This window comes from Panthera onca, chromosome C1 (genome assembly GCF_046562875.1).
Source record: "Panthera onca isolate mPanOnc1 chromosome C1, mPanOnc1 haplotype 2, whole genome shotgun sequence".
In the NCBI taxonomy this organism is placed as follows: Eukaryota; Metazoa; Chordata; class Mammalia; order Carnivora; family Felidae; genus Panthera; species Panthera onca.
This window is the reverse complement of record NC_138346.1, coordinates 159,880,581-159,908,040: the sequence shown is the minus strand read 5'-3', so window position 1 is coordinate 159,908,040 and position 27,460 is coordinate 159,880,581. Positions and strand designations below refer to the sequence as shown.

Below are 27,460 nucleotides of genomic sequence, written 5' to 3'. Positions count from 1 at the left end.
TCTATTCTTACCAAGATTAGAGGTGCCAATGTATAAATTACCGAGGCCCATTCTGTCTGCTTCATTACAGTGGCTACTTGGTAGTAGCAGTGGTCAAATCTGGTAAACAGATGCTGCAAACCTCCATGAAATTTTAGAATAGGTTATAGTTTCAAGTTGAGAGAACACAGTGGCTAGTTCATTAGTAATAATTGGTATGAGGTCAAGTAAAGGGCATGAAAAATTTCAGAGTATATGGATTTATGTTTCCCTAAAAATTTCTCCAGAAATTTATTTCACGAATTATTATTTATAAGACAATGCAATTCTATTGTCTTATTTTTCACTAATATATTGATTACAGTATCTAATAGCCAATATCATATATAGTAATAATTGAGAATAATTCTGTATCTGGTTTACCTAAAGACCACATTTTTAAAAAACGGTAACTCTACATAATCAATATTATTTTATTTATAACTTTCAAAGCACTTATTACATTCTACCTTATATCACAGTTAAATACAATTCTCACCCCTAGAAGAAATTATTCCCTCTGAGTACTGGATCTGTGGTTTACTTATCTCGATATCCCTGTACCATTTTGATTGGATTCTTCAACCTCTGTTGCAATAGCAACTCACAAATAACAAAAAAGGATTGAGAAATTTGATTAGTTTACTCAACATATATGTATTGAGTGCCAACTATATCCATGACACTATGCTAGACATCAGTACACTTATTTTGTGAATATTTAAATTCTAGACTTCTCAAAATATTTCATAATTTAATGATTAATATTCTATGTAGATGTGGAAAACATAAAAAGCAAGATAAAGACTTGGAAGTGGGAAAAATTTTGTTTCCAAAAAAAATATGGTTTGATTAGGCTGAAACTGAGGGTATCTACAGAGAGAGAAAAACAGAAAGAGAGACATAGTTGAGAATATAGACTTAATGCTAAACCATTCCTATTAAAAATCTGCATTTTATTAAACCTCATGTGTTAACTTAGTTGGTTACAATATTTTTAACTAGCAAATCTAATCATTTTGAAATGAAGAGAGACATAGTATGTATTAGCAATATAAATTAATACTGCTTAAGTAATCACCAAATGAGACAAGTTCATATGGTAGTGTAAAATTTATTTTCTCATTTTTCCTTAAATGTTTATTTATTTTGAGAAAGAGATAAAGAGAGAGCAAGGGAGGGGCAGAGAGAGAGGGAGAAAGAGAATCCCAAGCAGGCTCTGCACTGACAATGGGGCTTGATCCCACAAACCATGACATTATGACCTAAGCTTAAACCAAGAGTCATATGCTTAACCAACTGAGCCACCAAGGCCCTACTGTGGTGTAAAATTTAATGATGGGCAACAAGACAGAATTTTCTAAAGAAAAAATACAACTTTTCCTTACTAGTAACATACATAGCTCAAGAGTCTATATTTCTATGTATATTTAACAATGTCCACATTTATCAAAAGAGGAGAAAGAACAACAGATAGGGTCTATCAACGTTTTACTGATGTTTAGGTTGCCCTTCTTTACCCTAAAGACCTTAGGCAAATTCAGCATTTTAGACACTTTATATGTTTTAAAATGGGGTTTAGAATCTGAGGAAGGGGTTAGAGTCATAAAAAAAAACCCTCACCTCAATAAATTAATAGTATCCATATATATATAACTATGTTTCTAAGTAAAGCATATTATAACCAACTTAAATATGCTTTATACATACATACTGCTAAACTGTCAAAGTTGATTCATTGGATAATTTAATTAATTCAGTTGGATAATATTTTCTAAAACTAAGGTTTTAGCCTCCTGCAACTGGGAGTAATGTACTCATTTGGGGGTTTAGAGTATTAGTAAATGTTGCTTCACTTAAGCTTTTTGTTTTGTTTTGTTTTGTTTTACAATGCTAACTACTAAAATGACTTTTTCAAATGCTGTATAATTATGCTCCTTCCTTTGAATACAACATATGTGCTAGGAACCACGGGGACTCTTTTGAGCAAAGGTGAATTATATAAAAAATAGATTATATAAAATTTATGTATATATATGTATATGTATATATATGCATATATCTGTATGTATATATACGCATATATATGTGTATATATATATTACGCATATATATATGTGTATATATATATATATATATATATATATACACATATATATATGTGTGTGTGTGTGTGTGTATATATATATATATATATATATATACACAGAAAGCACTCAGTAAGTTCTTTCACTGACTGACCCGGGGTAGCTAGCCCAAAAGTTCTATAGCCCTATTACAAATTTCAGTCTGTCTGAGGTCACAGAGTATTCAGCACAACTTCTTTAACAACTTCAGTCCTACTGCTCTTACTGGAAACATTTCAGCCATGGTCCAGAGTTTATTTACGTGAGGTCCAAAATTCCTGTGGCTAAATAAAATGACTCAAAACTGTAGTCACCAAAACTTTCAAAGATACAAGCAGGCTTATTTTAGGTTCCTAAGGTATCAAAACAGGTATTGTCAGAATCCTTATATTTCATTTAATGAAGATTTAAATATAAAGAAATGTCTGCAATTTACTATGAGTACCTCTAGGCTTTCCTGGTGACTATTGTCAGCAAACACCCATGCTTAAATGGAATATCTCTAAAGCTATATTAAACAGATCAGAGAGCAGCAGTGTGATTCAATAGCTAATATTTTTTAAGTCATGGAACCTAAATTTGTTTTAAGAAAATTCAGTTATGTCAATTTCTAGATGAATCATAAATCACAAATTTTGTCATTTAAAGTATAGACCAATATTGAACATTGAAATCGCCACTCTCTCTTACCTTGAACAAATAAAAATTCATTCTAAGTAAGTGGTAAAGAATGGTAATTTTATTGATTTTGTTATCTTTTTTTATTAGAAAAGGATGGACAGCTTGAAAAGTTCTGAATTATCAGTCTTTGTAAAGCAGAAATTTTTATGATGGTACATTTCACTGGATTTAAAAATGGTAATATTAACTTTCTTGTATGAGGAAGTAAATAATCTCATGAACATTTTTATGCAAGTTTCAAACTGTTAAAATATGCTGGCTTGGATGAATTACCAAGTGTATTTCTCTTTTCAACTTTACACTTATCTTGTGAGTACAGCTGATATCCCTAGTGTCCAATCAGAGACAGGTTTTCATCCTGTTGTCCGGGAATGATGTGCACAATTCCTTTTGACACTGATGAGAGTGAATACATAAATCCATCCCACTTCAGTGAAAATTGACCCATAATTTTTTTTTACCCTGAAGAAAAATACAGTGATAAAGTTTAAAGATGGAAAAAATAGTTCAGCTTTTGAGGTGTACCATTAGTTAATGATACTTAGCAAACATTACATTTTGCCTTGAGGACAATGAGCTCCATATTGGTTTTTAGGTGCTCATGAATTCTCATAATCATGGTTCTATGTGGTAGCAACAAACCTAAAAGTATGAATGATAGGTTTTTCATATTTCAATGAATTCAAAAGTTAAAACAAAAAAGGAAAGACATGCTTTTTATATATTTTCTCCTACCACTACTCTCCACTAAGATGTTTCTTAAGAAATGAGTATATGCATTTCCTATAAAAGTATTTTATAGTTAACAATATACCCTATTTCCCACATAAAGACTATGCCCTGGTTTTGAAAAGTATGGATCTTGCATAAAACTCTAATATTGTCTTTGAACTAGTGTTTTCAAGATTTATCAGCATTCCTAAGATTTGGGGGAAAAAATTACTTGGCATAGTGAATCCAATAAGTTGCCCGTACGCCAAGTACCCCACTTCTAATTGTATCAAAAATAAAATGCTATAAAATGTTAAGGCTATCCATTTTCATTTTCTTTAATAATCCACTAAAATTGACTCATTAATTTATGTATATAATTTATTTTTAGTTTGTTTACATAATCAGCCTATAGCATTTCTGGAATAATGAATTTTATTATAATGACCACAGAATGGAGTAACCCCTTTAACCTTCTTTATCTTTGAAAGGTATTCTAAGTTCTAGTATAACAGGACTGGCAAGAAAATCTTTTTTTTTTTTTAACATAGTTCATAACTTTGTGTGATCTTTTTGCACTTCTTATTTTTTGACTTGCATCTTATTTTCATCTAACTTCTTACAATGATAACCTTATTTCTTCCTGCCCACATAGACAGAGTTCAATGATAAGCAAATTTCTGTTAGCTATTTTTTTCATAGTAGCACAGAATAATATTTTAAGAAAATAAACTAAAATGGCTCCATGAGTTATAAATTATGACTCAAAATAATATCAGTAGAGTTTAGATTATACTTGTTTTAAATGCAACAGAGAGTATATTTGTTAAGTGCCTCCTATGTGCATATTGCTGTGCTAGGTAAAGGGTGACAAAAAAAATAAAACACAACCTGCCATAAAGTGATTTATATTCCTAAAGACATTCACATAAAAGTCACTTTCAAAAGAAGCAGTGTATAAGTAAATTTAAATAGAAACATACATAAGAAAAATATTAGTAAAAATATTGCAGCTAAATCAGAGAATCTGATTTCTCCTAATAATGAAAAAGACCAAATCTTGGTTCTGGGACATTATCAGGGAATTTATTCTTTTATTTGATGCTGCAACTGAAGCGCAGAGGGAAACAGATAAAGAAGTACAATTCTGGGAATAATATCATTCTTTAAAAAGAAGTAAAGAGATTCCAGGAAGGAGGCTTTGGCCTTGGTGCCAAGAATTTAAGGTTCTTGAAGAAAAAAAGGCATTTTTGTGCCTACTTTGAGACAGAAACCTTCCGATGGCACATTGTAGAAAGAAGGAAATGTGCTGGAATGGAGGTGAATTAGGGGAAGGACACAAAACAATGCTTTCATATATTAGCTCTATCTATGGAAGAGACTTTGCCTTCAGTAAATGGCTAATTCATAACAGCCAAGATCAAACATAGTTAATTTTAATACTGGAATTTCTCACAATGTGCAGCAATGGTTCTGTTTTGAAGAAAAAGCTGCTGGTTAGGTATGCTGTGTTTCTACAATCACTCTTTCCCTCCTTTGGAGCTACTAAATCCCCAACATACAGACTCCATTCTCCTTCCAATTCTAGAGCCTAAGATAGGAGAAAATTAGCCTCTCTGGACCAATACTTAGAGTTCCCTTATTAATTTACCTTTGCTCATAGACTGATCCATAATTCTGGTAATTATTTTTTTATCTCCTCCTTCAGCCTTCATCACTCTATCTGCCTTTGCAATGTTTCCTAGTTCTAATTTGACATCTGCCTTGGGTCATTTCTCAAGCTTTCATTCTAGCAATCCAGTCTTTGATACTGGTTTTCTTCTTAAGCAGTCTGTTAGCATAGTGTCTAGGCTTTGATACCTGAGGACAGACTTCACAAGTACCAGCTTTCAGTGACCAATTTCAACATTACTAAGCTTTTCATACCAGTTGGTCAACTGTTGGTAGCCATGTGACAGTGAACAGAGCTCAACAGTACTCATTGGATGTGGGGCTACCTACCAAACTGACCCTTCTTTACTAGTTCCTAGAACCATAACCATTCTGTGTCTCCTGTACTGGTACAGTGGTCAAATCCAAATTTTTTCTTAACCTAACCAGTAAGTAAGTAAGTAAAGTAATTAATTACTTTAATTAATGTACCTTTTCTGGTGAATACCAAGAAAAAAAATGTAGAAGTTTCAATTTGAATATTTTAAAAACTGTGAATGTCATCAGAAGATTGAGCTGATTGTAAACCATCTTGAAGAAACTGGGAACATGAATTAGGCAGAAAATAGATGATGCTTAATTTACATAAGGAAAACATCAAGCAAGGAGACTGGAGAATGAACCAGCTGAAGTACACTGTTTATAATACAATAATGAGCAAAAAAAAAAAAAAAACATTGAAAAGATTGAATGAAATAAAATTTTAAAAGGCTCATCTACTACCAAAAGCTACAGCTTCTATTATGATCTTTCATCTTTCATCTGGAAACCTTCCTACATTTTCTTGTCATCTGTCTGTCATATTTCACTATTGGGAAAACTTCAGGCTGATGGGTATAAGATTTCATTCTTTACTCTCTTCTTTATATTATAAATTAAACAATTCAATAATCATCCTAACGTTTGGTCACCCACTATCCTATACAAAAGTTTGAATAACAAATGTAACTTGTTAATTCTAAGTAATTTCACAGGTATAACTGCACATAAGATATTAGGTTGTACAGAGAGACTACTCCTTGCCAAATAATCATTTTCAGCACTCAAGTGAAAATTAAAATGTCCATTAACAGTCCTACCAAACTTTGCTTTCCACAATTCCTCTCATAAATCTCTTAGTATAGTTAGGATAGTTTCCTTTCCATTTCACACATCTGCCAAGCTAATTCTCACCTCCACAGCTTTGTTCATTATATTTTTTCAATGTTACCCTTGATCTTTTCTTTTTTGACATCCAATTTTTTATGTTTCACCACACATCTGATGCTTAATTACACACACATATTGGGCCATGATTCTATTGCCTCATCTAAACAACACATTCCTAAAGAACAAACAAACAAAAATAAAAACAAAAACAAATCTCTCCACTCTCCATTTCCCTATAGCTTGCTGAGGTGTGTGTGTGGGGGGGGGGGGAGGGGGGAAAGCATTAAAGAATATTAAACTTGATTTTTAAAATCAAGCTTTAACACTCCTAAAAAGTATCTATATTGATATTTATATGTATACAATTATTATGTATCTACTGCCTTTAAAGTATGCAGGCAAAGCTGATTTTATGATTATAAAGGTCATGAAATCTACACTACCCCATATGGTTTATCAGTAGGATATATCAAGTGTTCTACGAATGGAAAAATCATCAATTGTTTCTAAGGACTTTTAGTAGTCTTTCCATTTGTCAACTCTCAGAAAATTTCTCTCCATATCAGATTTTCTATCAAAACATGAATCTTAAAATTACAAATTTTCAAAAAATTTGGAGGTAAATAATATATCATTTGTACACATGGGATGAGTTTGCATGTTAATTTTTAATTTGAGTATAATGATATAAAACACAAATTTTAGGATAATAGATTTCAATCTTAATTATAACACAATAATCAAACTATACTATTGAAGATTCTTAGGATATTAGACTTTTTCTTCAGTAACCTATTTTAATAACAAAAACTTTGCAATGCCAAAGTGATTATGTGGGATAGACATACAGATCAACAGAATAGAGTCCAGAAATAAACCCCTGAATTTGGTTGATTGAGTTCTGACAAGAGGACCAAGATAATTCAATAGATGTATGAGGGTTTTTTTATTATTATTATTTTTTTTTAAAAAATGGTGCTGTACAACTGGATATTCACATATAAAGGATTTATGTTGGATTCCTAATTCATACTATATAAAAATTAACTCAAAGTGAATTGTAGGCCTAATATAACAGCTAAAATTATGAAATTCTTACTAAAAAATATAGAAATAAACCTTTAAGACTTTGGTTTAGATAACTGCTTCTTAGGTGTGATATTCAAAGTATAAGTGATTGAGGAAAAAAAAGAGATGAATTGGATTTTATCAAAATTAAAAGCTTTGATGTTTCAAATGATACCATTAAAAAAGTCAGACAACCTACATAATGGGAAAATATTTTCAAGTCATATATGTTATGAGATTTGTATTGAGAATATATAAGGAAAAAAAGAATATATAAGGAATTCTTAGAACTCAACAATAAAAAGAACCTATTTATTATAAAATGATGAAAGTAGTTGAATAGTTCTCCAAAGAAGATATACAAATGACCAATAAATACATGAAAAGATCCTCAGCATCATTAGTTATTGGGAAATGCAAGTTAAAACCACAGTGAAGTACCACTTCATACCCACCAGCCTGGTTCTAATAAAAAAGAAAAAGACAGATAATAACAAGTGTTGGTGAGGATTTGGAGAAATTAGAACTCTCACACATTGATGATGTGAATACAAAATGGTGCATCTGCTGCAGAAGTAAACAGTTTGGTACTTCCTCAAAAAGTAAAACAAAGAATAACCTAATCATCTTCCTTTAACTCCACTGCTAGGTACATGCCCAATAAAACTGAGAAGTATGTCCACCCAAATATTCCCATATGGATGTTCATAGCTGCACTATTAATAATAGCTATAAACTGGAAGCAACACAATTAGTGAATAGATTACAAAATGTGGCATAATCATATAATATTATTCAGCCATAAATATGAATGAAATACTGATACATGTTACAACATGGATAAATCTTGGAAAAATTATGCTAAGTGAAAGAAGCCAGAGACAAAAGATCACATATTTTATTATTCAATCTATATTAAATGCCCAGAATAAGCAAATTCATAGAGATAGAAAATAGATTAATGGTTTCCAGGGCTCATAAGGACTACTGCTAATGGTATGGGATTTCTTTTGGGGTTATGAAAATGTTCTGGAATTAATAATAGTAATGATAGCAAAAGTCTGTATATAAATATACTGAAAACCACTGAATCGAATACTTTAAAAGGATTAACTTTGTCTTATGCAAATTATGTCTCACTAGAGATATTATAAAAAAAAAAAACATTGTGGAGTTGACAATGTAGTTTCAGTAGTGCTTGTCAGAGTTATAATGAAATGTCAAAGATGTGAAGTGTCCAAAATAATTAATATAATGAAAAGAGATTGAGAAAAATCATTAAAAATTTTCAGGTGATTTTAGGATTCAAGGTTTTTGTTTGTTTGTGTTAATGTTTATTTATTTTTGAGAGAGAGAGACAGAGTGTGAGTGGAGGAGGGGCAGAGAGAGAAGGAAATCCACAATCTGAAGCAGGCTCCAGGCTCTGAGCTGTAAGCACAGAGCCCGACGTGGGGCTTGAATTCACTCACTGTGAGATCATGACCTGAGCCGAAGTCAAAAGCTTAACCTACTGAGCCACCCAGGCACCCCAGGATTCAAGTTTTTAAAAAGTTGTAACCTTTTTTTAGTGTTAATAATAATTCAACAATGTAAGCAAAAAGCCAAATACAAAAGTTAATTTTTTAGCATTTGACAAAATTGAAGCAGAAAATAACTGAAGTGTGCAAAACAACACATTTATCATCAGTTAACTATGCGGAACTTTCATTTGAAATTATTAACAAGATTTTAATATATTTCTCTCTTTTTGAATCCTTACTATGTATTATTTAGCAGTATCTATGGAGTCATAAAACATAAAAGTTTCAAGCTAGATTGCTTAAAACAGAAACAAGAATCTACAAAAATATACATTTTTTTAAAAAAACTGAGATATAATGCTATATCATGTAAAAAAAAATACTGACAATTATTAGACAACTGATGTTCCCTAAAAGACAGACTAATTATTGCCAAATCTCAAAACCAATATAAAACATATAGACTGCTCATGGTAGTGGTAGGAAGAAGAAACACTGTGTTTCATACCTTAAATTTTAAAATCAATGTATAAAATAAAATAGATTTGCAATTTAAAATACACTTTTTTCAAGGAAAAAAAAAAGGAAGATGGTTACTAGGTCAAAGGAAACCACTGCTAGTTATTAAATAATAGAAAATATGGAGAGTCAAAAGATCCACATCCAGGATTGAAAGAATATAAATTTGGATCAATTCTGAAATTCAGAAAAGCCAGATGAAATATGTTTTATTAAGTCTTTGAAAAACAGGAAGGATTTATCAAGAAAATTATAATTTATCAGGTCAAAATTTAAAAGAAGGCAGGATCCCAGAAAGATAAGCCCCAACACTCAAAACTGCTTTTGTTCTGAGAATATCTGTAGATCAGGAAGAAACAATTTATAAACTAAACTACACATCTGATGGCTCAAAAGGTCAGGAATCAAAATTCCAAGCCTATGCCCACCCAAGGAGAGGATACTGCTGATATTCAAAATCAAAAGGCTACACCATGAGATATAAGCGAACAGCCCTAAACTAAAATAAAACCTGGATAATCCATAAAATCTCAAGTTTTGCTCTTTCAGGTGGAATGATATTGATGGCAATCCTTAGTGCCTGGTGAGAGCAAATGAAAATAATTGAAGGAAATAAATGTAAGCCAGTTTCCTGCTTGGTATAAAATTAGGCTTCCCCTTTGAGTTAGTTGCCCAAAAAGATTGAGAAACTCTGAATAACGAAGAGAGCTACGCTGAAGAGTGCCAGGTAGATTTCTTGCCTCTCCATGATATAATTCAGGCAGAAATTCTCATTTTGGTCCTTGGAAGTGTGGACACGTGTCTTTTTACACAGAGCAAAAGATTACTGCCAAACTGTATATTTTTAAAAAAGGGAGTCAATGACTATATTCTCAGTGTTCCTAACTAATTCTAGAGGGTCAGGGTAGCATGCAGATATGTTACGATTATGCATACAGATGGAGTTATGATTATGAAAAATATAATTTTCAATAACAGAAAAGATTGACACCTCATTGAGGAATATTAATAATAAAGAAACTTTTATTTACATTTATATTTATATTTGTCCTATGACTCCTAGGAGATTATCTATTGTATATTATTGATATTAAATCCCTCATGTATGGAAATGGGACAAACAGAACTGATATCTCTAAGCAGATGTTAAAATATGCCAATAAAGTTACCATCTGGCATAATTTATAAGGGCGTCATTACAACTCTTTCTTAATTTCTCTCTTAGGTTTAAATTATTTAATTTTCCTTTACTCAACTCAATGCACAAAGTATTTGTTGAGGAATACTATCAGCACTTCATAATTTCTATCTCTTTACCTTTTCCAGATGTATTATGATATTTGGTGAATCTCTGTTTCTCTTTTTCCTACTGACCTGGGCAATTCCCAAAGTTCTCACTTCAGATTATGTATTATACTAGTAGTGCTCATTTGCTGCTTTTTAAAATTAATTCTGCAATTCCTTGCTTTCAAATCTTTCCTACCTATATCTATGGCACTAAGCATAATAATAAATGGTCACAGGTTGGTTTTTCCAGAAATGAGATACCAAGACAGAGTTAAGTGTGCAAAACTTTTATTGGGAGGTAACACCTGTTAAGGGAAAATGGAGGAAGTAGATTAATCAGAAAAGTCAAACTTTCTGCCAATCACCCTGGAGCTCCAGAGCAAAGTCTGTCTGAAAGTCTCACATTGAGCAGAAATGACCAGGTCCTCGCAACCATGCCTTACTCAATAATTGCCTGGAGTTTGCCTAGAGAAAACAGTGTGACCTCAACTTGAAAGCAGAGGTGGACCCTGAAAGAAACTAAATGCTGAAGCTCTCAGCTAATGACACTTCTTGCATCTGAGCAACCACAAATGGTAATATTATCCTTGTATGTTTCTGTCCTAATCTTATTCATTTACTTCCAAGTCTTCTCTCTTTAGTCCCAATAAAATCTTGATTACAGGGGACATGTTTTATTTACTTTATTTTTGTCAGTGATGAGCAGAGAATCTGATACTTAAAAACACACAACAAATACCTGCAAAACTATTAAATGGCTAAATTTAGCCCCTTAAGTACTGATGAGGTCATTAAGCTATGGTGTCACTTTTAAGCCATCATTATTACTTCTTTGGACCCCAAAAGAGGGCTGAATTAAGCTTAAGTTAAATTACCCTTACCCTTAGGCAGCCCTAGTATATGCCCTTATATACTCTTCTAATATCTCATAATTCCACTTACCACTAAAAGCCACTATTTCCCATAAGTCTTGATACTCAGGACAACTCTGTCTCCTTTGGTGAGACCCATTAAATGTAGGCAATTGGCTTCCTGGATTCGAATTGGTATACTCCTCTCCTCTCAGTTCCACACTTTATACAATCGGTCCCTATCCAGTGAATTTTTCCTAGTTCTTCCCTCTCTCCTTACAAGTTCCAGCATAGCACTTGCTTGATTACCATTTTTAAGGCTTTAGAGTTTGTTTTAGTACTAAGGATGTTGTAAATATTCAAAAAAGACCCATTGGAAATAAACTGAATTGCTGATAGAACCCCAAAATGACAGATAATAACAAAGGGCAATTTGTAAACAATGTCATCACAAAGCTTGTTAGAATTACACAAATTGCAACATTTCAGAAACACATTGAAAATAAAGGCCGGGTGCCTGGGTGGCTCAGTCTGTTAAGCATCAGATTTCAGCTCAGGTCATGGTCTTGCGGTTTGTGGGTTTGAGCCCCATGTTGCGCTCTGTGCTGATGCTCAGAGCTGGAGCCTGCTTTGGATTCTGTATCTCCCTCTCTCTGCCTTTCCCCTACTCGCGCTCTGTCTCTCTCTCTCTCAAAAATAAACATTAAAAAAAATGTCAGTTTCCAGTATAAGAAAGCATTCTTATTACACAAAACGATGAAATTTAAAAATAAAATATCTACCCATAAGTTTCTTTTTAACCCTCCACATAATTAAAACAAGGTGACCAAAATCACATCTCCTGAATCTGATATAAGATCAACCCTCTCTGTATTGTCTTAGTATCACTTACTGTTAAACAAGACAGAGAGGGAAAAACTAAATTCAATATTTCTTGGCTTGTAATACGGAGATGATTATTCTCTTTCCCTACCCTCAGACTGACCTTAATTTAAAGTAGGTGCATGTGCACGTGTGTTGTACACGCATTGAACACACACACACACACACACACACACACACACACACAATCCTCAAATATGATTATTTACTTGGATTTATAAAATCAGGGCAAACTCACCCTGCCATGCAAGCTGTGCTCTGCACAATCTCAGGGAATATCCTCTTATATAGAGTCTGATGTAAATGTACTTGTACACTGTACAGAAGCCCTGCTTAAAGTGAACCCTTCTCTTTTTCTTACTCACATAGGCCATGTGATAAATCATCTCACCTTTTCAATAGTAAAAAGGGAGCTACAGCTCACCAAAGATATACATCTGGATGGCAGGTAAACTTATGAAAATATGTTCAGCACCATATGTCATTAGGGAATTGCAAATTAAAGCAATAAGACATTATTAAATATCCATCAGAATAGCCAAAATCTAGAACACTGATACCACCAAATGCTAGAAATACAGGGAGCAACAGAACTCTCATTTATTGCTAGTAGGAATGCAAAATGGTATAGCCACGTTGGAAGACAGTTTGGCAGCTTTTTTACAAAACTAAATATACTCTTACCATATGATCCAGTAATCATGCTCCCCTGTATTTACCTAAGCAACCTGAAAATTTATGTCCACACAAAATCTGCACATGGATGATTACAGAAACTTTGTTCATAACTGCCAAAACTTGGAAGCAACCAAGATGTCCTTCAATAGGTGAATGGATAAGTTGTAATACATCCAGACAATGAAATATTGTTCACTGCTAAAAGGAAATGAGTTATTAAGCCATGAAGAGATGGAGCAATCTTAAATGCATATTGCTAAGTGTTAGAAGCCAATCTGAAAAGTCTCTGTGTATCTTTGGGAAAATGTATTTAATAATGGAACAGGTTCATAGGAGGACTGTATTTGAAAACATTTTGTTCTATTTTGTTTTACAAAAATAGTGTTCAATATGGCATGTATATAGCTCCATCAGTATTATTTATGAGAAAAATAAATTTTTGGAATCAAGGGAAAAAAATCAATAAAAATATTCTAAAATTCAACCAAACCAGCATTTCTAAAGCAAATTTTACTTTAGTATAGACGACTATACGTAATAGTATAGACCATATTAGATTACTTCCAATGTTTCCAGGAACCATACAATGTCACAAAGGAATATGAAATATGAACAGTCAATGTATTAAAAGTGGTTCTTTAAATTTTTTTTAATGTTTATTTATTTTTGACAGAAAGAGAGAGACAGAGCATGAGTGGGGGAGGGGCAGAGAGAGAGTGAGGCACAGAATCTGAAGCAGGCTTCAGGCTCTGAGCTGTCAGCACAGAGCCCGACGTGGGGCTCGAACCCACAGACCACGAGATCATGACCTGAGCCGAAGTCGGACGATCAACCGACTGAGCCACCCAGGCGCCCCTAAAAGTGGTTCTAAGTAAGAGATCCCTTCCAGAGAAACTGGGTTGGATCGCCTTATTGATCCTTCTCCTCATTGTGTTCCTAATTAGGAAGAATATATGCACCCACTCCAGAAAATGAGTGAAGACAAAGGGTATGACATTCCAAACTTCATGCTTCAGGAAGGCAACGTGTTATTGAAGTTTTAAGAAAAAACAATTAGATCATGTATCTAGGAGGTAGGCTGTCAAAGATCGGTATCTACAAGATAGACTTGTTCTTACTTTCCATGAGGTTGGAAGAGTTAAGGTTCCTGGCCATCACTCTTTTTTACCTTTTAGATGTTTTCCCTCCTTCCTAACAACATATGACTAAACCACTTAAGGAAGCTTCAGATGTGAAGTTGCGGGAGCAGGAGGAAAGGAAGCAACTAGGCTGCCTCTGAGATAAATATGTAGCAAATCGCTTTCCTCTCCTCTGAATCTCTTTCCTTTTGGCTACAATGGGTGTGACTTTCTTTCATATTATAGCTATTCTAAAATTCATGTTTGCAATATAGGAAATAAGTGAAATAATACCACAAAGCCAACAAAGCATAAATAATGAAGAATATCTCATACTCTAGCCCAGGTTACTAAAGTTTTGCAATGGAAATTTCAGGCAAATCCAGTTAGAAACTGTTTTGTTCGGGGCACCTGGGTGGCTATTCACTTAAGTGTCCAACTCTTGATTTCAGCTCAGGTCATGAACTCACAGTTCCTGAGGTCGAGCCCCACTTTGAGCCCCACATCCTAACAAGCCCCTTGAAGAGCCCCACATCCTAACAAGCCCCTTGAAGAGCCCCATGTCAGGCTCTGCACTGAAAGCATGGAGTCTTTTTGGGATTCTCTCTCTTCCTCTCTGTCTGCCCCTCACCCTTCTCTCTCTCTCTCTCTCTCTCTCAAAATAAATAAATAAATAAGCATTAAAAAAAGAAACTGCTCTGTTTGCTATTACTCCCTATACATTCATTTTCCACAGTAACCTTTGAGGAAAAGGGTTGACTATGCCAAAGCAAATTTCAAACATTTTTGGGTGTCCCAGCAAAATCCATCACAATAGTATCTAAATTTCCCTAAAATCCATTATAATAATATGTTTCCCTAAAACTTGATCTCATTGACCACCGTAGGTCTGTATTTCTGTCGGCCAATTCTTCAAGAGGAACGGCCACCTTTTGACTGTGAGCCATCGATAAATAATGTCTGTAGCAATTGTTCCAGAACCTCAGTTTCCTCTGATCCACTTTTTTTTTTAATCAGAGTCCTTACTCATGAATCCTGGCTTTCGGTTCTATATCTCCTTTAACAGCTTAAGTGTGCACCTTAAATGCTGGCTTTGCAGCATAGCATTTCCTAAATAAATGTAACTTGAACTCACTCTTCTGGCTCTCTCCATTTTAGGTTACCATGAATACAGGAAGTTTTATGCTTTTTGGACCAAGCACATTTCAGCCTCAAACAGAAGAAAAACAGACATTAGTTACTTATCTAATTACTAAAACTAGAATTCCACTCTTGACTGATCCTTTCCATTATTCTGCTCACAGCATTTTTTTAAAATGAACTCCCAGTATTAAATACTGCTATTTTATTACCTCCTCTCTTTTCCCTACTTCTTAATCTTTTTAATGTTTCTTGGATCCTAGGTTCTCTTAAGCACTCTATGGCATCACTTGTTCTTACTATAGTTTCTACTTGACCAATTGCCAAGTCACTAATGACAAGATACAAAAATAACAGAAGAATAGTACACCACATAAGTGAGCTGAAGAGACTACAAAAGAAGCCACCAGAAGATGGAACAACAATTTTACACAGAAGAAGTAAAGATTCAAAGATGAATCTTATGATTAAGGATCATTTCAATTACTCTAAGAAATTGAGCTGAAGACAACTTCTATAATGTCTTATGAATAGTAGCTATAAACAGTGAAAAATCATCAGACAATGTACATATTTATAGACTATGAAAGAATAGTTCTTAATAACATTAATTGTGATGCGGTTAGCAAAATTATCAATAATATTAACAGCTTTAGAAAACTCCTTATAATGAATATATATCCCCAAATTTCTTAACATTTAAAATACTTCCAAAGACCTGACAATGATATATTCTATGTGACTTCACAGATATTAAATAAAATACCTCTACAATATGAATATTTAATTCCTGTTTATGCACATAGTCATTTGCCATAATACAATACATATCCATGTATGTATATTAGGTTTTGCATATGGATATATGACTATGTGTATATATATATATATATATATATCTGTACATGAGTGTGCAAGTATTTTATAAATATATATCCAAATTAGTTATATACAACATTCAATGAAAGTCTCCTCTGCATAAAGCACATAAAAAAGCATGTGACATGCCTGAAACCAGTGAGTTTATATTCTATATAGAGGGCCAAAAGACACTTCATATGAACTTTATACTTTTATAGAGCATCTCATCTAGAGCAACTGAATATAGTCAGCACTGTGTGCTACTGAGGAAAAAGTTTTGAATAGGATATATTGGCCTTTTAAATCTATATTTTTATTCAATGGATAATTTCTGTGGGTTTTAAGGGCTTGAAGATATTCCTCTGCTATTTCTAAAACACATGTCCTCAATAACACTGAAATCAGACAAATGACAGTCTGCACCTTTTTTAGTCTTTTCTAATCATGTTAATAAAATGGAAATATTTATAGTGCAAGTTACTTAGAAACAGGTCTACATGTGAAGGGGTTTATTTATCACAAACAGTGCATTACACATTATTATAAGTTTGATCTAGTAATTATACTAGAATGTCAAGTCTTCATTTCTACCATTATTTAATGTCAAAAAAAAAAAAAAAAACTTCTAAAGATAAAAAAAAAAAAAAAGTTTGTGCTTTTTTGCACAAACTCTGGTGTCAGAAGACCTGGAGTTAAGTCTAGCAATGTCACTCAAATGTGTGGCTTTTGGTAAGTTAGTTAACCTGTAAAAGCCTTACTTTTCCTCTTTATAAAAATGACATGAAAACACCTATCTTACAGTGCTGTGGAGAATAAATTACAGAACACATGCAAAATATCTAGCAGAGCACCTGACAGCAGTAGGCAGTCAATAAATAAGTTTCTATTTCTGATGTGTCCTCAAAGCAAGACATAATTTATCATAAAACACTGAATGAATATTATACTACATATAGTATCATTAGTTTTCAATAAACTAAATATTTCTTTGTTTTCAACTGCTATGAAGATATTTTACATTACTATTAATAACTATTTGCAATAGGTGATATGAGAAAATAAATATGCAAGGCATAAAATTACAAAATGGTTGTGATAAGAATAATGTACCACAAAATTATATTTGTACTTTGTTATCATATGACTTTTCTTACATCAAGAAAACCTCAAGCAGAATATTAACAATATAATGAGAATATTTAAAAGGGAATGAAGAAACTTTTACTATCGATACATAAATTACAACTATAGTATATTAAATAAAAATATTTAAAGGTAAGTAATAAAGTAACCATACTTACACGTTTCCAATGTGCAAGTTTTCCTGTTCTATTAGTTTCAGGCTGAAGAAAGAGATGCTTAAAGAGACTGTCTTCATATCCTTTAGGTATAAAAGTCCACTTTGTTTCACATTCACCAATAAATTTCTCCTGATGCTTTTTATGCAACAAGGGGCTGAATATAAGAGTGGGTTGAGGGGGGGGGGGGCGGGGAGGAAATTGTCATTTAGTTTTTTTGCCATTAAAAAAAAAAGAAAGAAAACTACTCATGAATTCACTTACATCTTTAGAAAACATGGTGCTAAATTTAATGTAATATTTGTTTTCATATTAATACTACATAAAAAACTACTTAGGCACTAAAGTTTACTCATCATCATTCATCAAGGGATGAATGGGTGCTGAGAAATCTCTGGTGATATGGATCCACAAACAGTTCTGTACTCATGTCTGGCTATGTATTTTATAATATAATGGCAAGGAGAACATGACAAAGTTATCTACAGAAATATAAGGTAACCATTATGAACTCTTTTTATTATTCTTCTCCAGTAAAGAAGTAACTATATCTCCATCTATAAAAATTACTCTAGAGCAGTACTGTCCAACATAATACAATGTACGCCATCAAATAATTTTAAGTTTTCTATTAGTCACAGTAAAAAATGTAAAAGAAAAAGAGGAGATTAATTTTAATTTTGTTTAAACCAATATGTCCAAAATATTATCTGATAAATGGCATCAACAAACTAATATAAAACTTAATTGTAAAATACTAAATATTTCCCCTGTAAGATCAAAAACAAGGGAAGAATGTCCTCTCTCACCCAACCTACTCATCATTGCAATGGAAGTCCTAGTCAGTCTAATAAGGCAATAAAAAGAAAACCATAGACCAATCTCAGCTTTGAATACAGATGCAAAAATTCTAAATATTAGTGAAAAGATCCAGCGATATAAGGAAAGAATAAGAACAATATGATCAACTATTACAAAGCTCATTATATAACCAAATTAATGGAAGAAACATGTCTGTGTATACAAGCAGATGCAGAAAAGGTATTAGATAAAATTTAACAGCCAATCTTTACTTTAAAATTTTTGTAAGAGAGGGTATCAAAGTACACTACTTCAATATCATGGAGACAATTTACCAAAAAATCAGTAACATTTATTCTATTTGAAGAAATTTTAAAGTCATTTGAATTAAAATGATGGATGAAGTAGGAAGTTTACAGTTACCATTATTATTAATTAGCAGAGGTAAAACAAAACTAAAAGGAAAGCATTTTTTTCCATTTTTCAAATTTTTAAAGTGAGCTCCATCTATTCATTTCTTCATGCAAAATACTTTCATTGATGATCTACAAATTAGGGTAAAATATATTAAGAGAATAAAACGTATAATGGCTTAAATAATGTAAAAGTTAACTTTGCTCTAATGATGACTAGAGTAAGTTGGTGGTGCAGCTCTGCTCTGCTAAAGTCATTCAACCTTCCCTCACCACTATCAGAGACACTGTCGGCAACCCACATATCCAATATGTTACTCCAGCCCCTGGAAGTGAAAAACATGAAGACAAAGGGATACAACTATCATTTAAGAACTTCAAGCAGCACTTGTACGAATTACTTCTGCTCACTTACAAATGTAACAAGTCAAGAAAACACAGGATCCCTTCCCCAGCTGGTCCCAGTTGAGGCCTACAGTATCATTCCAAGAAATACCATAGCCTGGATCCATGTTTTAGAGAATCTATTCCAAGCAAGAATGTCTGGGAGATCTTGGACTTCCTTCCTCCTCTCAGAATTCACTTATAAGGCAGAAACTCTAACCCAGGTGCAATAGGTAGAGAATACTGGAACCCTGAGAGCCCTTGCCCTCAGCAAGTGATAAACAATTAAAAGGAGCAGGTACCTCCAAGAGAGTAGCAAGCTAAACTGTAAACCATCTTGAGATTTACCAGAGAGAACCAGGAGAGGGGACAGCTAAGAAAAGCCCTTCTGGGATCTGAACAAACTGTAAAACCTGGCCTCAAAGATTACTTTTATAAAGAACCCACTTTTAAAAGATCACACTATGGAACAATTTATTTTCCAGGGAATTTCTGAAAACAATAGAGTAGTCAGCTGGCAACTAATGAAAGCTAGTAATAGTTGTGACATCAAAGGAGTTCAGAACGGCTTAACAGAGAAATCAGAAAAAGAGACGATCAAAGCAAGCCCTACTAAAATCACTGTCATGCCAATGGTGACTGCACCTGGCTAAAGGTTTGCCCTCTAAGGAGAAATATCAGAGGCTCCACAGTGCAAGGGAAATAAAATTTACTAAAATGGTTTACCCAAGTTATTAAACAAATAAATAAGGCCTGGGTGAGATGTTCAGTAACAAGGGTGGTTACAATGTACTATTTAAAATGTCCAGTTTTGGGGCGCCTGGGTGGCTCAGTCGGTTAAGCGTCCGACCTCAGCTTAGGTCATGATCTCACAGTCCGTGGGTTCGAGCCCTGCATCAGGCTTTGTGCTGGCAGCTCGGAGCCTGGAGCCTGCTTCTGATTCTGTGTCTCCCTCTCTCTCTCTTTGCCCCTCCCCTGCTCATGCTCTGTCTCTCTCTGTCTCAAAAATAAATAAACGTTATAAAAAAAGTAAATAAATAAATAAATAAATAAATAAATAAATAAATAAATAAAATAAAATGTCCAGTTTTGGGGGCACCTGGGTGGCTCAGTTAGTTAAGCATCTGACTTTGGCAAAGGTCATGATCTCACGGTTTTGTGGGTTTGAGCCCTGCATCAGGCTCTGTGCTGACACCTCAGAGCCTGGAGCCCACTTCGGATTCTGTGTTTCCCTTTCTCTCTGCCTCTCCCCTGCTCACACTCCATTTCTCTCTCTCTCTCTCTCTCTCTCTCTCTCTCTCTCAAAAATAAACATTAGAATTTTTTTTAAATGTCCAGTTTTCAACAAAAACTTATGAGACAGGCAAAGAAAAACAAAAGTGTAACCAAAGAGTAGGCCTTTGAAACTGCCTTTAAAAGGGTACAAATGACAAACATAACAGATAAACACTTCAAGGCAACTATTATAAATATGTTTAAAGGAAATAAGCCTCAAATAAGCAAAGAAATGTATAATGACAAGGCTTTTTCAAATAGAGATTAATAAATACACAGAAATTATAAAACAGAACCAAATGGAAATTCTGCAGTTGAAAAGTATAGTAACTGAAAGTTTTGCTAGAGTAGTTCAACAGACTTTAATTGGAAAAAGGAAAAAAATCAGAAAACTTGAAGAGATAAAGATTATGCTGATAAACAGAAAATAATGAAGACAGATGAACAGACCCACAAAGAAATGTGGAGTACAATTAAGTCCATCAACATATGAATAATGGGAGATAGAAGAGGAAAATGAGAAAAAACACAGGAAAAAAATATTAGAAGTGTTAAAACATTCTGAAATCTGATGTAAAACATTAATCTATACATCCAAGAGCTAAAAAAAAAAAAAAAAAAAAAAGCCTAAAAGTACAATAAACACATTATAAACACATCCAGACACATCATAGTAAAATAGTAGAAATGCAAAAACAAAGGGGAAAAAAAAAAAAACACAAAGGGAAAATCCTGAAAACAGCAGAAGAAAAAGGACTAGTCATGCACAAGGGAACCTGAATAAGATTAACTGCTGACTTCTCAGCAGAAACAATTGAGGTCAACAAGCACTACTATGACACAGTCAAAGTAATAAAGAGAGGAGGAAAAAATCTTTCAAACAAGAATTTTATATACATATAAATGTATTCATACATATGTAAATATAAGTGACAGATGTCATTCTTGACTTTGTTCTCCCACGCAAGAACGACTAACAACTATTCATGGACAAAACACCATTGAGAGAATCCTAGAACAAAAGGGAAAGCTGAATCACATCTCCCAATATACCACAAAGACCAAGACAGAATGCATTAGAAAGGTAAAAGGAGTGGCTATATGTGAACAGCAATCCTTTTCCTTTAGACCAGTGCAGCACCACACTGAGAGGTCTCTTCTGAGCCTACAGTTCTTTCAGTGGGTAAGAGAGCCCAGGGGTAACATCCAGCCCCTGTAGTGTTTGTGGGTCACTTTGTGGAAGCCCCTACTCTGGTCTTACCCTATGGGGATTACAGAGGAGTCTGTGGTGCTCAACTACTGGGAATCTGAGTGTGACAAAGCAGGGTGGGACCAGCACTGGAATCCTGGCAGACTGAATTCCTACCTGCAGAGCCCAAATGGTAGTCCCAAACAATGTTTTTGCTCATTTGCAGAATCAAGTCAGTGGCACAATATGATCAAGGACCTGGCAGGGTACAGGTTTGCCGCATTTAGGCAGTCAGTCAGACAAGGAGGTTTGCTGGCCCTGGAGGCTGGTATGCTCATGCCAAAGAGCTAAGTCATAGCCCCACCACTTTAGAGCATGGTTCCTGGCATCATCTGGCAGTAAGGGAACACTAGCAATGCTCAAGCTGAGAGGTATATGAGCAGAGCTGATCACCCCCAGAGTAAATGTAGCACCCAGTATAGATAGTTCCCCTGCTTTGCCCAATTAAGGGAGTTAATTCATAGCTTCTCTACTGCTCACTGTAGTTCCTGGCCTCTCCCAATGGGAAAGCCTATTTAGAAAAATTGAGGAGTTGTCTAAGGTGGGTCCACGCACAGGAGAGCAGTCATAACCCACATGCTGCAAAGCATGATTCCTGCCCCCCCACCCCCCACCCCCGGACAGGAAGGGATGGTGAGAATACTCAGAAGCCTCTCTGTGACCTAGCAAAAACAAGGGGCAGGCAGGTAATGCTGACTGACCCCTGAGGAAAGTGAGTAGTCCCGTTCGGCCAGGGAACTTGCAGTGTGAGGCAGTTTGGGGCCACAAAGAGCCTTACTTCTTTGGAGCTGCTTCTCCCACTACACCTGGGCAAGGAAATTAATTTCTGGTACCACTCATTGCTGAATACAGGCTTCAGCTTGCCCAAGCACAGAATCTTACCAGAGCACACAAGAAGCTGTGTAGCCCACCCCATAGCTCTACTTATAGTGGCACATGAATAGAGAATAGAGCTCATGACTTTCCTTGTCTGCAGAGCAAAACTGGAAGCCTCACCTGACTAGGATATTCACTCACACTCTTGCCTGATTCAGATCCCCAAATAACGAGATGGGCAGGCCCTGACTCCTATTCTACTGTCCTGCTAGGGCAGAGAAACTAATTCAAACTACTGCAGAGTATACTACCAAATCCCAACCAACTAGTAAATCTAACCAGAGCCTGATCCAGGCAACCACAGAGCCTACACTACAATCTCACTTGGGCAGGAAACCAACCCAGCAGTTCTGTCTAGCTCATCTAAGCCAGTGGTACACCCTCAGAGCTAGAATAGTTGGCTCCCCCAATATAGACCCTAAGAGCAGTCACCACACCCAGTCCAGCTGTCTAGGGACAGTCCAACGACATTATCAGCAGTCATATCCAGACACCCAGTCTGAGCTGTCTAGGGAAGTTTCTCTGTCAAAGTGAATCTATAAAGTCTGGAAAAGGAGACTGTTTAACCAAATGTCCAGATACCAACGTAAGGAATGAAAGATGACAAAAATCAAGTAAATATAACACCACCACAGAAACTAGCAAAGCTCCAATAACTGGCCCTAAAGAAATTGGGATCTAAGACCTGTCAGACAAACCATTCTGAGTTATCCTCTTGAACAGCTCTTAAATGGTATACATGCAGACTCACTCACCCCAGGGCACAATGCAGAAGTGGTCCTTTGGAAACCGCCCAGACTTCTGGTGGAAGAGACTCATTTCCTAATTCTAAAACACTGGGTCTGAGGGGCAGGGACCTATTGGATTACTCTCCAGTATCAGAGGCTAGTGGATGACCTCTTCCTGCACGCCCCCTCCCTTGCTAAAGCTGAAAGATGCCATCTTTCCCCAACCCCCTTTCCTTTGATGTCACCCTTAATGCTTCTTTCCTTTCCTTTTTCTTCTTTTCTATTTCTTTCCTTTTTTTGGTGGATGCCATCTTTGTACTTTCTTTCTACTGCATTCCAGAACACCAGTATATCCCAGAGGGCAGCTTCTACACATATCTGGTGCTCCAGTTTTTATATCTAGTGACATGGTTTTTATAGCTGCCACCTAATGGATGTCCCTTGATCACCTGGCTATGGAGATAAAGGTGGACCTGAGTTCTTGGGTCCCATGAGACTATAACAGTTGAAGAGAAAGTTCTTGGCAGACTACAAATCCCAGGGCATTGAACAGATAGCACACTGAAACACACTGCCCATCTTTCTAAACAAGAGGCTATTTCCCTTTCCAGGAGATTTGGCCTGAGGGGCAGGTTTCTGGTTTAGCACAATTATAGGAATGTCTTTAGAAGTCCTGAGAGAATTAAGGGCAGTGGATATAATCTTTGCACTCTCCCTCTGCTTTAGTTCAGTTAGCTTTAGTTTAGTTCGTTTAGTTGGGTTAGTTTAGTTAGTTTAGTTAGTATCTTCCAGAAAGGAGCATATACCCTTTTCTGGTGCCCTAATTTTTGCAGTTGCTTTAAGGGGGCATCTCTATATTGACTGGTTCTCATAACCTGTAGGGCTTATACTCATGGGTCCTACAGGAATGTAACAAATGGAGTAAAAGCTCTTAAACAGTACCACACCCAGATCACAGCACAAAGCAACAGATACAGTTCAATCTTTCTGTTAAAGAGACCTATTAGCTTCAGGCTATATAGATTCAGCCTGAAGGGCAGTCTTCTAATTAAAGACAATTTAAGGATTGACTGTAAACATTTCCTGAGACCTGGAGGATGGATACCAACTTCATGCCCACTCCCTCCACCATGCTCTACCAGAGCACTAGTATCTCTCAAAGTAAGCTCTCATACAAGTCTCTTATCCCTTGATGCCTTGGTTTCTATGGCTGCTGCCCAGGGGACACCCTTTGATCACCAGGATCTGGTGGCTGGGGGTTGGGAGACGAGCTTGTATTCCTGGGTCTCAAAGACTATAACAATCAGAGAGACAATTCTTGGCAGATTAGAATCCACAGAACACTACACAGATAACAGACAGAAACACATCCCCAGACTTTTTGTAAAGGGACTTACTTGCTAGTCATGGAGTTTCAGACATAAGGGCAGATTGTAGGCTTGGCACACATCTAAAGGCCATGGAAGCTCTCTCAGGGAATACAGGTTAGGTATGCCATCTTTGCCTTCTCCCTCTGACTCACTACAACTTACATGTATCTCCCAGAAGGGAACTTGTATATTCATCTAGAGTCAATATTGTTGCCAGTGCTACCAGGGAATATGTCCAGATCACCAGGCTCAAGGGCTTAGCAGAACTTATGATTGCAGTACATAGTATAGTATATATTTGTGTTCTTTAAAAGCTACTGTCTGAGTGGCACCTGGGTAGCTCAGGTCATAATCTCACAGTTTATGAGTTCGAACCCTACATCTGGCTCTGCACTAGCAGCATGGAGCAAGCCTGCTTGGAATTCTTTCTTTCTCTCCCTCTCTCTCTGTCCCTCCCCTACTCATTCTCTCTCTCTCTCTCTCTCTCTCTCAAAATAAATAAATAAACACTAAAAAAAAAAAAAAAAAATTAAAAGCTGTTGCCTGAGGGTCTGACTTCCAATCAGCCTGAACCTAGGTGTTGAATGAAATTCTCCCCTTTTGGACACTGACTGGTCTTGGCACACACTCAACTACTGGAAACTACATAAAATAGGCTCTTTGAACAATCACAAAGGTGTGAAAGACAACCAAGAGCTAGGGCAGGGTTGAAAAATAAGGTTCATATCTCACACAAAACCAATCCTCCAAGACAAGAAGAGGTAGCTATTTCATCTAATATGTAGAAACCAATACAGGGAGTCAAGCAAAATATAGAAACAGGAATATGTTCCAAATGAAAGAATAAAATGAAACATTGGGGCGTAGGAGAGGAAACATTAATAAAATGGAGACAAATAATTTACCTGACAAAGTTCAGAGAATTGGTCACAAAGAGGCTAATCAAACTCAGGAGAAAAAATGGATTAACATGGTGAGAACTTCAACAAATAGAAAATATAAGAAAGTTCCAATCAGAAGAATTCAGTAACTACACCGAAAATATACTAGAGGGATTCAATAACTGACCAGATGAAGCAGAAGAAAGGATCAGTGAATTCAAACACAGGGCAGAGGAACTCATCTAATCAGAGCAGCAAAAAGAAAAGAATGAAAAAAAAGTAAGTACAGATTCAAGAATTTATGGGACAATGTCAAGCAGACAAACATTTACATTATAGAAGTCTCATAAGAATGAAGAAAGAAAGGGGCAGTAATGATATTTGAAGAAGTAACGGTTGAAACTTCCCTAATCTGGAAAAGGAAATATCCAGGTCCAAGAGACACAGAGAATTCCAACTAAGATGAAATCAAAGAGACCCACACCAAGACACATTATAATAAAAATGTGAAGGCTAAAAACCTTGAAGAATTTGAAGAAGCAGGTTTTTAAAAGCAGCAAGAGTGAAACAACCTGGTATGTTCAAGAAAGCCCCCATAACATTATCAGCAGATCTTTCAGCAGAAACTTTGCAGGCCAGAGGGAGTGGTATGATGTACTCAAAGTGCTAAAAGTAGAAAATTCTCAGTCAGAATACTCTAACCAGAATACATCATTCAGAACTGAAAGAGAAATAGATAATTTCCCAGAGAAGCAAAAGCTAAAGGCGTCCATCACGACTAAACTTGCCTTACAAAAAATGTCAAAGGTATTTGCAGGCCAGAGGGAGTGGTATGATATACTCAAAGTACCAAAAGTAGAAAATTCTCAGTCAGAATACTCTAACCTGAATACATCATTCAGAACTGAAAGAGAAATAAATAATTTTCCAGAGAAGCAAAAGCTAAAGGAGTCCATCACCACTAAACTTGCCTTGCAAAAAATATCAAAGGTATTATTTTATGCTGAAAAGAAAGGACATTCATTAGCGACAACAAAAAACAATAAAAACATGAAAGTACAGCTCTTACTGGTAAAGGTAAATGTATAGTAATGGCAGTAGATTAACCACTTATATAGCTAATATGAAGGTTAAAAGATAAAAGAAATAAAAGTAATAGTAACTACATGAGTTAGTTAAGGAATGCATAAGATAAAAATGTAAAACGTGATAACAAAAACAGTGTGTAGGGGGAGAAGGGTAAAAATGTAGAAACTTAAAATTCTTTGAAACTTAAGTAATCAACTAAAAAATAAGTTATTTTAAGTTGTTATATTTAAGCCTCCTGGTAGCCACCAAGCAAAACCTATAAGGGATAAACAAAAGATAATGACAAAGAAACCTAAGCATATCACAAGAGAAAGTCAACACACCACAAAGGAACAGAGCAAGAAAAGAAAAATTAACAGAACTACAAATCAAAACAAAACAGAAAAACCCACAAAAACAATTAACAAAACGTCAGTAAGTACTTTAAAGAGAGCACTTGTTGGGATGAGCACTGGGTATGTTATATGTAAGTGATAAATCACTAAATTCTACTCCTGAAATCATTATTACACTATATGTTAACTAACTTGGATTTAAGTAAAATTTTTAAAAATTAAAAATAAATGAATAAAAGCAAAGTTTTATTCCAAAAACATATTAATTAATTAATTAATTAATTAACTTATTTATTTATTTAAATGTAAATGCACTGAATTCTCCAAAAGACATAGAATAGTAGAATGGATTTTTTTTTAAAGACAAATCTATATACTGACTATAAGAAACTTACTTCAGATGATACAAGATTGAAGGTGAGGGGATGAAAAAGGTATCCTA

At 34.9% G+C, this 27,460-nt stretch overlaps 1 protein-coding gene across 3 annotated transcripts in view; it reads right to left on the bottom strand.

The window, feature by feature from the left end:
* Positions 1-27,460, bottom strand: part of LRRIQ3 (leucine rich repeats and IQ motif containing 3) — a 217,090-nt gene that overhangs the window by 72,990 nt on the left and 116,640 nt on the right. For all 3 annotated transcript variants that reach the window (XM_060623109.3, XM_060623110.3, XM_060623108.3), the window contains one exon: positions 17,621-17,774. In XM_060623109.3, coding sequence (XP_060479092.3) covers positions 17,621-17,774 — 154 coding nt within the window. The remainder of the gene's footprint in view (positions 1-17,620; positions 17,775-27,460) is intronic.